The 17,336-nt window shown below is 42.5% G+C and overlaps 1 protein-coding gene across 2 annotated transcripts in view; it reads right to left on the bottom strand.

The window, feature by feature from the left end:
* exoc6 (exocyst complex component 6) overlaps positions 1-17,336 on the bottom strand; it is a 69,269-nt gene that overhangs the window by 11,451 nt on the left and 40,482 nt on the right. The window contains exons 20-22 of one of the 2 annotated variants that reach the window (XM_082545356.1): positions 16,643-16,672; positions 5,578-5,719; positions 3,648-3,721 (exon numbers count right to left, since the gene is read on the bottom strand). In XM_082545356.1, coding sequence (XP_082401482.1) covers positions 3,648-3,721; positions 5,578-5,719; positions 16,643-16,672 — 246 coding nt within the window. The remainder of the gene's footprint in view (positions 1-3,647; positions 3,722-5,577; positions 5,720-16,642; positions 16,673-17,336) is intronic. The other variant, XM_082545357.1, reaches the window with a different exon arrangement.

Below are 17,336 nucleotides of genomic sequence, written 5' to 3' on the forward strand. Positions count from 1 at the left end.
AACCGTTTCTAGCTGGCTAATGTTTTTGGCTACACGACTGTCGTGTTTCTATAGAGGCTCCTTCCCTGACTCGCACAGTCTGCATGTTACAGTCCAACATATTAGACCTGTAAGTCATGACGAGCGTTACTAATTGTGTTGTGACCTGCGGTGAAGACTAGAAAATGTCATATAAACCTCTATAACTGCATTCTAGCAACTTGCAGCTCTTTCTCTGGTGTAATTAGGCAAAAGATCTCTCCCCCATTTCCCCCTTTTCTCTTCTCTCTATTGCTTTTGCGTTTGTTTTTTCCTTTTGATTACACTGAGCAGTTTTCTCCAAGTTTAACCAAACAGCATCAAGCACCACCCTTTACTATTGAGGACTGCGCCTCCTGGGTCGCTGCACCACTCTGACAGATACAGTCGATTAAGGAGAGAGAAGAAAGGAGTAAGAAGACTTCTTCATGATGTTAAGTGTGAACATTTTAAATGACCCCACCATGACCTCTGTTTAACCAGATGGAGATGACTCCCCTGCCCCACACAGACACAGTGTATGCTAATGTCATAGGGTGAAACAGCTGGGTATTTCGGTCATGTTGAAAAAGAACAGTGCAAGAACAGCTTAGTGATAATAGCATTATTCTACTGACTGACAGACTCCAACTTACAGAGCGAGGCTTAGCAGCGATGCCATTATTCTCACCTGGGACCAAGTAGCGAGTTCTGAGAAGCCACAGTTTGCTATCTGAGCCCTCCATTACAGGACTCAAAACCTCTACTTTATGTTTTTAAGGTCTGTTGTGAACAGGATCCCGACTCCTTGACTTTGACCACTGGTTTGAACAGCTGTGTGCACACAGTTTGCCTGTGGATTAAAACCTAAAGACTGAATTCAAGTCAAATGATAAGAATGGGTATTTTTCCTTAACATGACAAGTATTTTCAATTCAGTTCTACTTAATTTATATATTGCAAATCACAACAGCTGCTGCCTCAAGGAAATTTATATTGTATGGTAAAGACCTGCAATTTTAGAGAGGAAACCCCCCAAATCACTCAACCCCCTGTGAGCAAACACTTGGCAACTGTAGGAAGGAAAAACTCCATTTAACAAGAAAAAACCTGCAGCAGAACCAGGCTCACCTGGGGGTGAGGGAAGAGATGAAGAGAGCAGAGGACCAAAGACAAATGTGGGAAAGAGACAGAATTTGAAATTCTCCTTCTGGATTTTGAGAATTATCAGGAAGCCAGCAAAGAGAAGCTAATATGGGAGAAGCGTCTCCTACTTCCTGTCAGCACTCTCGCTGCCACAGTCAGACTCGTACACAGTGAGGATGTAACACTGTTAACAAAATAACTGAGGGAATAAAGTTTAGGTAGCTGCTGTGTATCGTTTTAGGCAGATGCCACTGAAGAAGACAACAGCAGAGGAATCAGCTGAAAACACTGTTTACAGAAATACTAGTGTAAAAACGTCCTATAGTGAAATGTATTCATCACTGCAGTGTAGCTGATTACTGTAAACTTAAATGTTAGTAAGAAATGTTTAGACAATCTGCTACAGAGATGTGGTCAAAATCATCATCCTTGACTGCATTCAAGGGCACGTAACGCATATGACCAGCAAGGCGGTGCAGGTCTGACCCTACAGACAGTGAAGGAGGTCCGGGGGTGTAGCTCGTTTGGGTCATCTTTTCCCCTTTGGAAGAAGGGTCACTAAAAACCAACAGAAACTCAGAGAATGAGAACCATATGAATCTTATGCTATGACAGTCCCCATATCTCAATTCACCTGAACATCTACGGGAGAGTTTGGCCTGGTGTTAGCAGCACTCCACACCACCATCACTGAATCCATGGCAACAACTTATTTAAACTTCACCAGCAGCATGTTTGGCACAGCACTTAGTTTGTTAGCCTGATGTCTGTGGTTCTATTGCTGATAACACCTAACAGACGGCAAAGTCTCAGCCCATCATCCTCTTTTAGATCATCTGGCTTGTTAATAATTTGCCCGTTCATAGCAAGAAGGCTGTGCAGGCAAAAAGAAATCGTTCCATCAAGTGTGCCTTCTTGAACACACACACACACACACGCACGCACACGCACGCACGCACGCACGCACGCACGCACACACACACACACACGCACACACACACGCACGCACGCACGCACGCACACACACACACACGCACGCACGCACACACACACGCACGCACGCACGCACGCACGCACGCACACACACACACGCGCGCACACACACGCACGCACGCACACACACGCACACACACACACGCACAGCCAGTTTAGAATTACCAGTTAACCCTACAAGCACATCTCTGCAGTATGGGAGGAAGCTGTAGCAGCTGGGAGAACATGCTCCATCATACTGCAGGTTAGAACCCACAGTACAGTAACCACTGTACCATAGTGCCATCTTTGTGTATTTTATCATGCTTTTATGTTCAGGTAACCAACAGTTAGAGTAACTAGAAGATTAGCAATGTACCAGTCACACACAGTCTACATAACTAGTAGAAGATGTGCTTCATCTCTTTCTTCAAGTATTTAACAAACATGTGCTTCATATACATAAGCAACACTGTGTTGGTGCTTTTTCCCAGCATGACTACTGCTGCTCGCTGATACTCACCTCTCTCTAACCTAGCATCATCACATCACCTTTATTCTCATCAGTATCAGTACAGTCCTTCTCCACTCCTCAGACATCCTCTCACTCGCCAAGATCGCGTTAAACTATCTGGTTAAAAAGTCCTCCGTCCTCATTCCTAGACATCTCCACACCTCCACAGGTATGTCATCTGGGCCAATCACATTTCTCCTCTTCATCCTCTTCAAAGCTGCCTTCACTTCCTACTTCCTAATCCTCTGGACTTCCTGATTCACCGACACTCCTCCATCTGTCCTCTCTCTCCCTACATCTTCTCAACACACTTTCTTTACTTGACAGTAAATTTCCACCCCTGTCTTTAATCACTAACCTGCTGCACATCCTTTCTAGCTCTATGCTGGCAATTTCTTTAGAGTCCCAACTCACATACAACTCATTATAAGGCTTCATTGTTGTCTAGCCTCCCAGTACTCCTGTATACTTTCTACATCTCCCTGACTAACTTATTCTTAACTTCTTCCTTTAAATAATTTCTGTAACTGCTCGTTCTACTACCAAGTCTCTTTCCTCTCTGCTACCAAGCACCTTCTTGGCAGTTCGCCTCACCGTTTCAGCTGTACTTTCTCTCAGCTCCTCCTTGAACTCTTTGCAACGTTCTCCCTTCTTCAGCTTTCTCCACTGAATCTTTGCCTCCGTCTTCACTCACTTCCTCTTCTTGACTTACAAAATCCTCCCACAGACTCCACTGCCACCACATTCAGTCTCCTCTCACTTTCAGATTTTACCTTCTGTATAAGACGTAGTCCCCCGGTGTTCACCTTCCTCCACCCTTATTCCTCATTCTGTGCTCCTCCCTCTTTTTAAATACACGTTCACCGTGGTCATTTCCATCCTTTTTGTAAAATACCCCAACATCTGTCCATCTGCATTTCGCTCCACCATGCCTACCCAACATGCATCGCCCCAATTCTTTTCCTTTGTCTTTGCGTTTGTGCTGTTTCTGGTTTAAGGCTTAGTGATAAAAGTTTACCTGTCGCAGATCGATGAAGGCCAGCTGAAGAGTGTCTCCTTGAAACCCAGGCACTGGCTCTGAGCTGGCAAACACTGAGAAGTTACAAAGACAACGTCACAAAACAGTCGACTCAAAGCTGGAGTTTCAGGTCTGTTTCTTACTATACAAGCACACACTGGACATTTGGAGGTCTGTGGTCATTCAGCTAAATGCTGGATTTAGTTATGCAAGAAATAAGAATCATTTTTGTTGTAGATGAAACATTTATATGTGAACCAGTGGAGGCAACACATGCTGGTCAGCACAAAGATTCTGCACTTCTTTGGAAGAAATCACACCAGCAGTATCACACAAGAGCAGAACTGAAATGTTATATTACGCTCTGGGTGATTTGTTTTACTGAAACCATTGTATCGTTTATATAAACATTCATGTAAACTGTTTTACAAATAGCAATGTGAAATGGCTGAACTTTAGTCATCGAGGTATTTTAGGACTATCTATCTATCTGTGTAAGCAAAACAGGCATTACTGCAAGTCCATGCTGCTTTGTAAAGCATTACACATAAAACGTCACTGTCCTTAAACGCAGTAATTCGTTGTAGTACTCATTAAATTACTTTCATGTTACTCTGTAAATTTAATTGAAACGCGCTGTCACATAGGGCTGTGCGATATGACCAGAATCTCATATCCCGATATAAGACGTCTATCGTCAGATAACGATATAAATCACAAAAATGTAACATTTTCTGTAAAGTCTGTGAATCTCGGGCAGCTCGACTTGTGTGAAGTGTTTCCAGCTGTGCGTTGTGTAGCTGGAGCAGAGTGTTTTAACGATGCATGAAACGATACATTTTTAGACATAAGTTGTAACGGCGCCGTTTTCTTTGTGAGTATTTATTACACGGCGTGCTGCGAGGAAAAGCCTGTTCTAACGTTTGAGTCTGAGCTTTATTTTTTAGCACCTGGCGTCTTTTTTACTTCTCATCCGTAAATAATCTGCTCTTTCACGTGATTCGGTTTATTTTGAAAAGTCTCAACAGGATCTTGAGCTTTATTGTGAAAGGTTTATGTGGAACATAAACAAGCGGACACACGATGGTGTTACCGTCGTTGTTGCTAACGACAACGCATAAAAACAGGCGCTTGTCCGTCTGTAGTGTGGTTATATTAAATATAAGAGAAAGAGAAAACTTTAAGAAGTTGAAGAAGAAGCCACTACAGTGACATCAGAACCATGAACAAATATGGCTGTAAACAGTTTATTTTGCGACACCACGAAACAAACGATAGCGTAAAATGAAACGATACACGTTTTTATATCGTCATCCGATATATATCGTTATATCGAACAGCCCTACTGTCACATAACTACCAGTTAACAATATAAACACATATCTCTGTCCTAATGAAGATGCAGCCTCCATGCTGTCTGTGCAGAGGTTTTGTTATTAGTATTATGCTCTTGTTTCTGCAGCGGAAGTAGTTTTCACTTCACCATCGCACTCTGGTCGCTGTAATCATTTCCATACATCCACTCCTCACAAGCTGCAGACTGCTCCTGCATGCATGTGTGAGTGCACACAAAGAAGAAGGTGCATTTGCTCATTTTCTTTTCATCCACCTGACGTGCAGGTAACTAAAAAACCTCTGTAATGTGATTAACAACATAATTGCAAATGTAATGTCACTACTGAATTTAGTACAATATCGTGTTACATTACCATGTTACTGAAAAATGTCTTGTGATTACAGTAATGTGTTACTTTGGAACACATTACACCCAACTGTGTTTGTAAGAACCATCATCTGACAAGTGATAAGATGATATTACGTTAAATGTCTTTGCATTTCAGTATTTTTCTTAGTTTCAATAGAATGTTATTGTATCTTATCTATATTAAAAGAAAACAAATGTTTCAACATTACAATTCTTTATACTCACATTCACACTGAATAACATCTAAGTTGAACTGCTGAATGGCCCCCATACTGATCTGTTTGAGTTCCGTGTCCAACAGCATCTGCATCAGTGATGTGGACAGATGCTTGCAGGCTGACATACAAGCTGTCTGGGCCACTTTTCCCTGCACAGGGAGAGATTCAGGGAGAAGGAAGGCACAGACAAGAAGCAAGAGGAGAGATGAAGGATGGAAAGATTAGGATGGGGACAGAGTTGGTAGAGGATGAGGATGAGAGGAGGGGAAAGCGACAGAATGAAGTCATTTGATGGGGTGAACATTTTATAAAGAGAGAACGGGCAGTATTTGAGTTTTAAAAATATGTAGGAAGACCAGGATGGGAAAAAGAAGGTGAATAATAACAGATTGAGATAAACAGTTGGGGTAAAAAGTTGAAAGAGAAGAAGGAGGAGGGTATGAGAAAAGAGGATATAGGAGTAATACAGAAATGGGGAATAAAGAGCAAGAAGGGCAAGGGATAATTCCAAGTTAGTGTTGTCTCAAAATCTTCATGAACAGGTATAAATATAGTACTGTGCAAAAGTCTTGAGTCACCACTATGTTCTGTATTTGCTAGAAAAATGGAAAAAGTGCAATGATTTATTGAAATGTTTACAGGTTATGTAAACATGAAAAAGTTAAATGAAAAATTAAAAAGTCACACACATTTGTCACACACACGGTGTTTCAGATCATCAAACTAATTTTAACAATGAACAGAGATGAACCAAGTAAATCCAAGATGCAGTTGTAATATTATTAAATAATTAGTAGCCGTTAATTATATATATATACATATATATATATATATATATATATATATATATGTATATATATATATATATATATATATATATGTATATATATATATATACATATACATATACACATATATATATATATACATATATATATATATATATATATATACATATATATATATACACATATATATACACATATATATATATACATATATATATATATATATATATATATATATATATATAAAACTGCTGTCTAAATGACTCGGGTAAAGTTTGTAGCATGGTGCTTGTTGTTTTTGTCTGCTTCCACTTGTCTTTGCACTAGGATGATGTCGGCGTAAATGTGCAGTCGTTGTGTTCCCACTAGTGCTGTCAGCGTTAATCTCGTTAAAATGACGTTAACGCCATAATGCCGCAAATCTCCGTTAGCAAGTTACCGCGGGTCGCCCCGTGCGTGGGGCTGGACGGCGTCAACACGTTAACAAGCTAACTGCGCTAACGCACTAGTTCCCACCAATTGAGCATTGCGTGGCACATCCAGCATACTGTTTTACTTTAGTCCATGACTCGCTTACCATCAGGGTCATACGTCACATGAAAACCAAAATAGTTCCAAACGCCAGATCTGAATGAGGGTGGGGGAGGTTCAGTTTCACGTAGCGTTCAGGCAGTTGCCATGTTGCAATGAGCTTAGCTTCTGTCTCGCTAGCTTGCGCTGTGCTCAGTGGATCTGCACTCGACAGTGCAGCCTAGGCGGAGTAGTCGAACACAGATCCACTGAGCGCTCAACACAGACAGCATCGACAGAAGAAAAGTTGATAAAATAAATGAAAAATTTTGTATTGTTCGATACATATGTGTACCGAACCGAAAGCACTGTATCGAACGGTTCAATATCGATACGAGTATCGTTGCACCCCTAATTTACATATATATATATTTTCTTCCAATTATCCGGGACCTGTTCACAGGGGGCACTAGCAGCTTAAGCAGATGCCTGAACCACATCAACTGTCTCCTTTCAATGCGGAGGAGTAGCAACTCTACTCTGAGCCCCTCCCGAATTGCCGAGCTCCTGACCCCATCTCTGAGTGAGAAGCCAGCCACCCTTCGAAGAAAGCTGCTTGTGTCCACAATCTTGTTATTTCAGGCTACGTCCACACTGGCTCGGAAAGATTTAAAAACGGCGTTTTCGTCTGAAAATGCTCCGCGTCCACACTAGTGTTTTCAGTCGTTTTCACAGAATTGCGTGTGCACATTGAAATGGCCAAAAACGCTTACGTTCCAGTCCTGCGCATTTGTGAAATCTATCTGGAAGCTATCTGGAGCATGTACAGACTGTCAAAATTGAGAGCAAACAAGACAACTGCTGTGTAATGACCTTCACTATCTTAGTTTAATTGGTCACATGACTGCATCATATGACTAACATGCGTCATCGTTTTAGAAAGTCTGCATTTTTGCTGTCCACACTGTGACGCGAAAGCACCGTTTTCAAATGTATGCGTTTTCGAGAACGTTTTGAAAACGCTGCCCATGAGTGAAAACTCTGTCTCAGTGTGGACAGGAGGCCAAAACGGAGAGAAAACAATGCATTTTCAAACGAAAACGCATTAGTGTGGATTTAGCCTCAGGCACTACCCAGAGCTTGTGACCATAGGTGAGGATAGGGACAAAGATCGATCGTTAAATCGAGAACTTCACTTTTATACTCTCCTGTCTTTTCACCACGGACTGGCGGTCGAGTCTGACTTATTGCCAGCACAGTGAACTAAGCTCTTGCAAAGGTTGTACAACGGGTCAGACACCTTATACTCCCGATGCCTCTCCCAGAGAATACTCTGAGGGACATGGTCCAGATAAAAACAGCATTGTTCCTCCTGAATCTGAGGTTTGACTAACAGACTCTCCTTTCCAGCACCCTGGGATAGACTTTCCCAGGGAGGCTGACGAGTGTGAGCCCCCATAGAGTTGGAGCACCCTCTGGTACCCCTTGTTCAAATTGGCAACCACCACCCCATCTGTCAATCCAGGTACTGCCCCAGATTTCCATGCAACACTTTCGAGGTGTTTTAACCAAGACAGCCCTACAACATCCAGAGCCTTCAGAATCTCAGGGCTAACCTCAGCCCCCCGAGGGGCCGTGGCACCAAGGAGTTGTTTAACTGCCTCAGTGTTCTAATTATCGGTGATGTATGAGCCATCCCCTGCTTCCACTATGGAAGACGTGTCAGTGGAATTAAAGAGGCCTTCAAAGTTTTCCTTCCACTACTCAACAATGTCCTCAGTTGTAATCAGCAGCACTCCACTTGCAGTATACACAGTGTAGGTAGAGCACCGCTTTCCCCTCCTGAGTTGCCTGACAGTTTGCCAGAATCACTTCAAGGCAATCTACAAATATTTTTCCATGGCCTCACTGAACTCCGACACCCGTTTTTACTTCAGCCACAGGCTAATCAAGCCTGATAGGAATCCGTCTTTGGCCTGATGGCTCCCTTCACCTCTGGTGTGCACCAGCTGGTTTGGGGTTTACCACGATAGGCACCGACCAGCTTGCAGCCACAGCTCAGTGAAGTGCAGCCTTAGCTGGAGGCGCTGAACATGTTCCCCAGTCCTCCTTAGAATGCTGTTGAAGCTTTGAAGGAGGCAAGAGTTGACCATCTTGCAGACTGGGGCCTCTGCTACACGTTCCCAGTACACCCTGGGCAATCAGTTGACAGCTCAGTCCCTCTCTTTACCCGAGTGTCCAGAACATACGGCCGCAGATATGATGATCTGATTACCAAGTGGATTATCGACCTGTGGCCTAGGGCAGCAGTCCCCAACCCCCAGGCCACAGACCGGTACTGGCCCATGAGTCGTTTGGTACCGTGCCGCGAGAGTTGAGGCTCGGGTGTGGTTTTCAGGGTTTTTAAGCGTTATTTTTTTTTAATCATTTTTATTGTTAACTCTGTTTCCATGGATGTTGTGTTATGAATCATCTTTTTTTTGGTACCCGTACTAGTTTTATTTTGTTGTATTAATCTGTGACACTTCAAAGGCCGGTCCATGAAAATATTGTCGGACATAAAGGGGTCCGTGGCACAAAAAAGGTTGGGGACCGCTGGCATAGGATGCCACGTGCAGTTATGGGCACCCTTACAGTGGGGCAAAAAAGTATTTAGTCAGCCACCGATTGTTCAAGTTCCCCCACCTAAAATGATGACAGAGGTCAGTAATTTGCACCAGAGGTACACTTCAACTGTGAGAGACAGAATGTGAAAAAAAAAATCCATGAATCCACATAGTAGGATTTGTAAAGAATTTATTTGTAAATCAGGGTGGAAAATAAGTATTTGGTCAATAACAAAAATACAACTCAATACTTTGTAACATAACCTTTGTTGGCAATAACAGAGGTCAAACGTTTACTATAGGTCTTCACCAGGTTTGCACACACAGTAGCTGGTATTTTGGCCCATTCCTCCATGCAGATCTTCTCGAGAGCAGTGATGTTTTGGGGCTGTCGCCAAGCAACACGGACTTTCAACTCCCGCCACAGATTTTCTATGGGGTTGAGGTCTGGAGACTGGCTAGGCCACTCCAGGACTTTCAAATGCTTCTTACGGAGCCACTCCTTTGTTGCCCGGGCGGTGTGTTTTGGATCATTGTCATGTTGGAAGACCCAGCCTGGTTTCATCTTCAAAGTTCTCACTGATGGAAGGAGGTTTTGGCTCAAAATCTCACGATACATGGCCCCATTCATTCTGTCCTTAACACGGATCAGTCGTCCTGTCCCCTTGGCAGAAAAACAGCCCCATAGCATGATGTTTCCACCCCCATGCTTCACAGTAGGTATGGTGTTCTTGGGATGCAACTCAGTATTCTTCTTCCTCCAAACACGACGAGTTGAGTTTATACCAAAAAGTTCTACTTTGGTTTCATCTGACCACATGACATTCTCCCAATCCTCTGCTGTATCATCCATGTGCTCTCTGGCAAACTTCAGACGGGCCTGGACATGCACTGGCTTCAGCAGCGGAACACGTCTGGCACTGCGGGATTTGATTCCCTGCCGTTGTAGTGTGTTACTGATGGTGACCTTTGTTACTTTGGTCCCAGCTCTCTGCAGGTCATTCACCAGGTCCCCCCGTGTGGTTCTGGGATCTTTGCTCACCGTTCTCATGATCATTTTGACCCCACGGGATGAGATCTTGCGTGGAGCCCCAGATCGAGGGAGATTATCAGTGGTCTTGTATGTCTTCCATTTTCTGATGATTGCTCCCACAGTTGATTTTTTCACACCAAGCTGCTTGCCTATTGTAGATTCACTCTTCCCAGTCTGGTGCAGGTCTACAATACTTTTCCTGGTGTCCTTCGAAAGCTCTTTGGTCTTGGCCATGGCGGAGTTTGGAGTCTGACTGTTTGAGGCTGTAGACAGGTGTCTTTTATACAGATGATGAGTTCAAACAGGTGCCATTCATACAGGTAACGAGTGGGGGACAGAAAAGCTTCTTACAGAAGACGTTACAGGTCTGTGAGAGCCAGAGATTTTCCTTGTTTGAGGTGACCAAATACTTATTTTCCACCCTGATTTACCAATAAATTCTTTACAAATCCTACCATGTGGATTCATGGATTTTTTTTTCACATTCTGTCTCTCACAGTTGAAGTGTACCTCTGGTGCAAATTACTGACCTCTGTCATCATTTGAAGTGGGGGAACTTGCACAATCGGTGGCTGACTAAATACTTTTTTGCCCCACTGTATGTTCGAATATGGTATTCGTTATGTCAACTAACAGAACACCGCTCGGGTTAAGGTGGGACTAGGGCAGGGCAATATGGCCAAAAATATTTATCACGGCATACATTTGAAAATTTGCGATAACAATATAACTGACGATATAATTGACGTGAGACAAAATACTTTACAACTCCACAGCTTTATTAGTGAAAAAAAACCCCATCAATGTATTTTCACTTAAACAAGCAGCTGTTTTTTTTTAATGTGCATTAAAGTTATATAAAAATTTAACAGTGCAAATGCAAATTCTTTGCTGACAGTTTAACCAAAAGGCATTTCCAGTGGAAACTGGCCGACACATCCTCAGCATAACCATGTAGAATATCCACAAAACTTAAAAAGAGGTTAAACACACACAACACGGTAACATTATGTTGAAGCACAGTACGTATCACTCCGCGAGGCTCCGCCTACGATAGCCGTAATGCTCCGACAATCCATCAAGCGGTGCGGCTTCGTAGCTTAGCAAAGTCGTACTGAAACATTTTTTGAGAGATTTTATTTTTATGTACCACATAAAATCGTTTCGGTAATAACGACGGCCCGCTTGCATGCTCTACCAAAAATAGTGCTTTGTTGTGTATCTGACGGACGAAAGCTAAACCAGTTCCACACCACTGAAGTTGCAGCATTTTTACAAACCAGTTCTGGTTCATCTGTTTCACTCAACGATCCGCTTTCACCCTTCTCATTCTCCGTCGCCGCCATGCTTTTTCTGCCATGTGCGTATGAAAACAAAGGCACTGCACATGCGCGTTTTATCCATATTCTATCGCGATATTTCATTTTCTTATCGTTGCCTAACATTATACCGGTATTACCGTGAACGGTATGATATGGGCCAGCCCTAGGTGGGAGAGGCCGTTTCTCCCAATCACACCCTATCAGGTCTCACTGTTGTTGTCGTGCTGCTCATGTGGAGAGAGTCCCCGGGTGGAGTATCTCAAGCTCCTCACCCAGGGACTCCGAGAAGGAGGGTGGTCTCATGTCCCTTGATGTTGTACTCATAAGAGTCTTCTGAATCGCTCTTGACTGGTCCCACACCCAGGACCAATTTGTAGGGAGAATGTACCATCGGATCCCTAGGACACACGAGCAACTCCACCACAATTAGGTAGTGATTCACGGAGGGGATATAAATGTAAAGTTTACAATAAATGAACATCGATAGTAAGTTGTTAACTGTATAAAATAGTGCATTTCACAATATCTTTTACAATATATGTGAATAGCACATGAAGTGATTAATTACCACTCCATCATGGACATCTTGCGGCCCTCCCAGTATACTTTTAGACTGTGTCATCATCGATGGATCTGCTATGCTGGCCAGCAAGCCCACTCGGTCTTACCAGTTGAGTGCCCTGTATGGAGCTGGAAGCGGGTCTCTGGAGGTGTGGATTATAGCAATGTTCGCCGGCTGGAACGGCATTGGTATTGTTGTATTGACTGGATATTTGCATCATGGACATTAATGATGCTGGGATTTCGGACCATTTCCCAGTTATGTTTGATGTTCAGTTATGCAATATGGAACTGAACTCTGAGGGTCCACTGAGCCTATCGCGTATGATTAATCCTGAGGTTGTTGCCCATTTCTCTGCGGCCTTTGCTAACTCTGTCTGTTACGATGACATCAGTAATGCACCTCTCTTGGTTGATGGCCTAGTCAACTCTTTCATTTCTAGATGCTCTTCAGCTTTGGACACTGTGGCTCCAGTAAAGACTAAACGCCCTAAAACCTCTCGCCAACTCTGGCTAAATGAATCCACCCTCGCTCTTAGGCGTGAATGTCGTCGAGCTGAGAGGAGATGGAAAAAAGATCAACTTCAGGTGTCCCTTGACATCCTGCATATGAGCCGATCTAAATTTCAGAAGGCTGCCAAAATGGCAAAAACTTCTTTTTTGTCGAACATCATTGCAACTAATAGTCACAATCCTTGAGTTCTGTTCAAAATCTTTAACTCAGTGGTTAATCCCTGCTCTGATGTTTCGATGGGTGCCTCCCCGGCCCTCTGCGAAAAATTTCTAAATCATTTTATAGATAAAATCTCAGTGTTAAGGGCCACACATTCCCCGGCAGTAAATCAAGCCCCAGTTTCCGAATGTTCAACGGTTTTTCAACAGTTTGAACCTGTGTCATCCTCGACTTTAAAGGAAATAATTAATAACCTGAGAAGCTCAAATACTTTGCATGACATTATTCCCGCTCGTATCATTAAGGATGCATTAAATACAATCGGGTCCTGTATCTTATTTTTAATGAACTCATCACTGTCATCTGGCTGTGTTCCGACTGTCTTTAAACATGCAGTCGTGCAACCTGTTACCAAGAAAAGCAGCCTTGATCATAACATTCGATCTGATTTCTAAACTCCCTTTCATGTCAAAAACTTTAGAGAAAATAGTGCTTCAGCAACTACAGACCCATTTAGAGATAAACGGTATAAGTGATAAATTCCAGTCTGGATTTAAACCGCGTCACAGCACCGAAACTGCCCTATTAAGAGTTTTCAATGACCTTCTTCTCATCGCTGACTCTGGGCGCACTGCGGTCTCAGTTCTATTAGATCTGACGTCACCTTTGACACGGTTGACCATGATATTCTTTTGGCAAGGTTAGAACAAGTAGTAGGCCTTAAAGGAAAAGTTCTCTCATGGTTTAAATCATATTTCTCTGAGAGGTCGTTCTCTGTCATGATGGGAAAATATTCCTTTTCTTCTGCCCCTCTTTGCTGTGGAGTGCCCCAGGGCTCGGTGCTCGGTCCTGTGTTGTTCTCCCTGTACATGCTGCCCTTGGGCTCCATTTTTGAAAAACATAATGTCTCTTTTCACTGCTATGCTGATGATATTCAAATCTACCTCCACCTGACTGGGGATGTTTCATCTTCACTACATCCTCTGTTTGATTGTCTGAGGGATGTGAAAGACTGGTTATCACGTAACTCTCTTACTTTAAATGAAAAGAAGACAGAAATTATTGTTTTTGATAGAAATATGCCTCTGAGACAACTGACTGGCACACTCGGGCCTGTTGCTAACCACCTCACTGATGCTGCTAGGAATCTTGGAGTTTTCATGGATAGTTCCTTCAAACTAGATAAACAGGTGTCTACTGTGGTAAAAACCAGCTTCCACCAACTACGCCAAATTTCTAAGGCTAAACCTTATATACCACACAAAGATCTGGAGAAACTCATTCATGCTTTCATCACTTCAAGACTAGATTATTGTAATTCTCTTTACTTGGGCCTCCAATCTTCCCTCCTCCAGCGATTGCAGCTGGTCCAAAATGCCACAGCAAGTCTCTTAACCGGCACTAGAAAGTATGATACTATCACTCCTGTTCTGGCCAACTTACATTGGCTTCCTATTAAATATCGAATTGATTTTAAAATGTTATTGTTTACTTATAAAATCCTAAATAATATGGCACCTGATTACTGATCTCCTCTGTCTGTATAGCCCTCAGATCACCGGGCCAACTGCTCTTAGTGCAACCTGGTCTCAGCTGAAGACCAGAGGAGGCTGTGCCTTTGCCATTGCCGCACCCAAATTATGGAATAATCTTCCTCTCGACATTCACGCATCAGATTCTATTGAATCTTTTAAATCACGTCTAAAAACGTACTTGTTTAACCTGGCATTCGAGGCTAATTAGGGTAATTTACATCTGGCTCTGCATTTAGATTATGTAATTATTTTATATCTGTAATTTATATTTTATATTGTGATTTTTATCTGTATCATGGTTTTACTGGAAAGCACTTTGGTGTACTTCGGTCTTTAAATGTGCTACATAAATAAATTTGATTTTTTGTTTTGGATTTGATTTGAATATCTGGTACCTGGATTTTGTTTCACATGGGCACCTTGAACAAATTGGAAGTGCTTCATGTTAAATCTCCTTCAAGTGTTAGAAATGCAACTTTGAACGAACTTTGAATTGATCCATAAAGTATAGTACAGCTAGTATAAAACAATCTATTCCCTGGAGTTTAGAAGTTTTATTTATGTAAAGTGTGCCGAGTGTAGCTGCTAGGTGTGGCCCCAAAGAAGTTTCCAGGTTCACTATATAAACACCAGTCAGCTGGTGTTCCTGGTTAGCAGTGACTGGCATCAAGTTCAGAGTTACATGTAGTTTACTGTAGCACTGAAAGTGAGGCCAGAACACAACATTTTTACACCTTGCAGATGGGCCTGAATTATGCTCCCTTGCTAACAAACTCACAGACAGCTGCAGAGACCTTAGTTGTTCTTAATTTCCTACCTTCCTCTAAGCAGGCATCCGTACTGAAGGTAATATCCACCCTGCACTCAGATCCCAGTGGACTCTAATTTCCAACCATTACAACTCTATTTTTAGAGCAGTTTAAAAAACACAACGTAGTTGACCAAAGTTATTTCCAGACAGCAAGAAAATATAAAACAGGTATTAAACAATAATGAAAACTAAATAATAGTAAAACAAAATAAGAATAATAGACAATAAAATAAAACTAGAATAAACAAACTCCACACAGAAAGGCCCTGGCCAGGATGTTGTGAGGCAACAGTGCTAACCACTGTGCCACTGTTTATAAAGCTAACAGGACATTCAACATTCAACAGCAGAGATAAAAATGAAACCTTGGCTTCAAAAGCAAATGGAGTCAAGAAACACACCGAAACAATTTGCATGAAAAAACTGGGATTTCCATGATGTAGTTTTTCTTCTTCTTCAGTCACCTCTTTCACTCACTCACATCTCTCTTCATTTAATTATTAGTTATTATAAATGTCTGGCTCTGTCTTTGTGCTTCCTCCCCTAACCCCAACCGGCTGTGCCGCCCCTCCCTGAGCCTGGTCCTGCTGGAGGTTTCTTCCTGTTAAAGGGAGTTTTTCCCTTCCATTGTTGCCAAGGTAAAGACTGATTGCAGGGTCTTTACTTTACAGTACAGCATCTTGAGGCATCTGCTGTTGTGATTTGGTGCTGTATAAATAAAGGTGAGCTGAATTGCAGTATTCTGGCCTTAGCTTTCATATGCAGTGGATGTTACGTCATCCTTGGTCTCACAGCTTTCCCGCAGATAAAAGTATCTGTTGCTCAAGTTTGAATGTAATTATGGTCTGTGAATGTTTTCATTAGCAACAGTTCCAGATTGTATATTAAAGATAGCTTTCATGTCTGAAAAGTGAAGCCAAAGCAAAAGTGCTGAGTTGCAGACTTGTCAAGTCTTGAGCCAGTTAGCCTGCAGTGTCCCCCTGTGCCACAGTAAGGTCCGCCTATCCTGTAATGTCCCGTTTCAAAGAGCTAAAATGGAAACAAAATGCTCACAATGGGAATACCTCATAGGTGATGTCATGGTGGCTACATCAATCTTTTATATTCAGTCTATGGCAGAACCACAAGCTTAGAGTTGTGGGACTTCTGAAGGCAAACATTAGCATGCATTGTATCGCCATTCTGCCTGTAGCTTAGCAGCAAAGTGTTATAAATCCAGGCAGGGATACTCACCGACATTGATGCATGATCATTGTTGTTATTCTGAGCAGAGAACCCCCAAACCAACCAAAAATGGAAGGAGGAGAGGGAAAGAGGGAAAGGACAGGAAAAGAAATGTGGCAACAATAAATGGACAGCTAGAGATATCTTGCATGCTTGACATGTCAAATTAATCAAGGAGTAAAAAATTCAGTTACAAAGCTGTGCATTACAGAAGGTGTGGATGGAGACACAGCAGGAGATAATAAGGAGAAATAGTCGCACATGCAGGTGAGAAGGGCAGGTACAGCCAACAGACCAATCAGGCTGTGAGCTCAAATAACAGTTTCTGATCAAATCCTTTACACTTTGCTATCTAATGTGCTCCGTTGGGTTGGAGATGATGTCAGTTTGCAAAAACATTGCACAAGCCAGTAACAGCACATCATGCAGAAATCAGCACTGCAACGTGTACATAGCTCAACGTGATATCCACAGTATAAACCTTTTTCAGACAGCACCTACAATCTGACAGAAATGCTATGAGGGCGTAAAAAACAACAGAGTGATGGTGGGAAGTCAGGGAAGGAAAACAAACAAACAAAAATAATCATGCGTTCGTATTATCAACAAAAGATCAACCTCACAGCACGCCATACAGCTAGTGTGTGAACAGAAAGGACAACAACAACACAACCCCACACTGTTCATGTTCCACAGCTCCCAG

This window comes from Aulonocara stuartgranti (genome assembly GCF_965226115.1).
Source record: "Aulonocara stuartgranti genome assembly, chromosome: 8".
Classification (NCBI taxonomy): Eukaryota; Metazoa; Chordata; class Actinopteri; order Cichliformes; family Cichlidae; genus Aulonocara; species Aulonocara stuartgranti.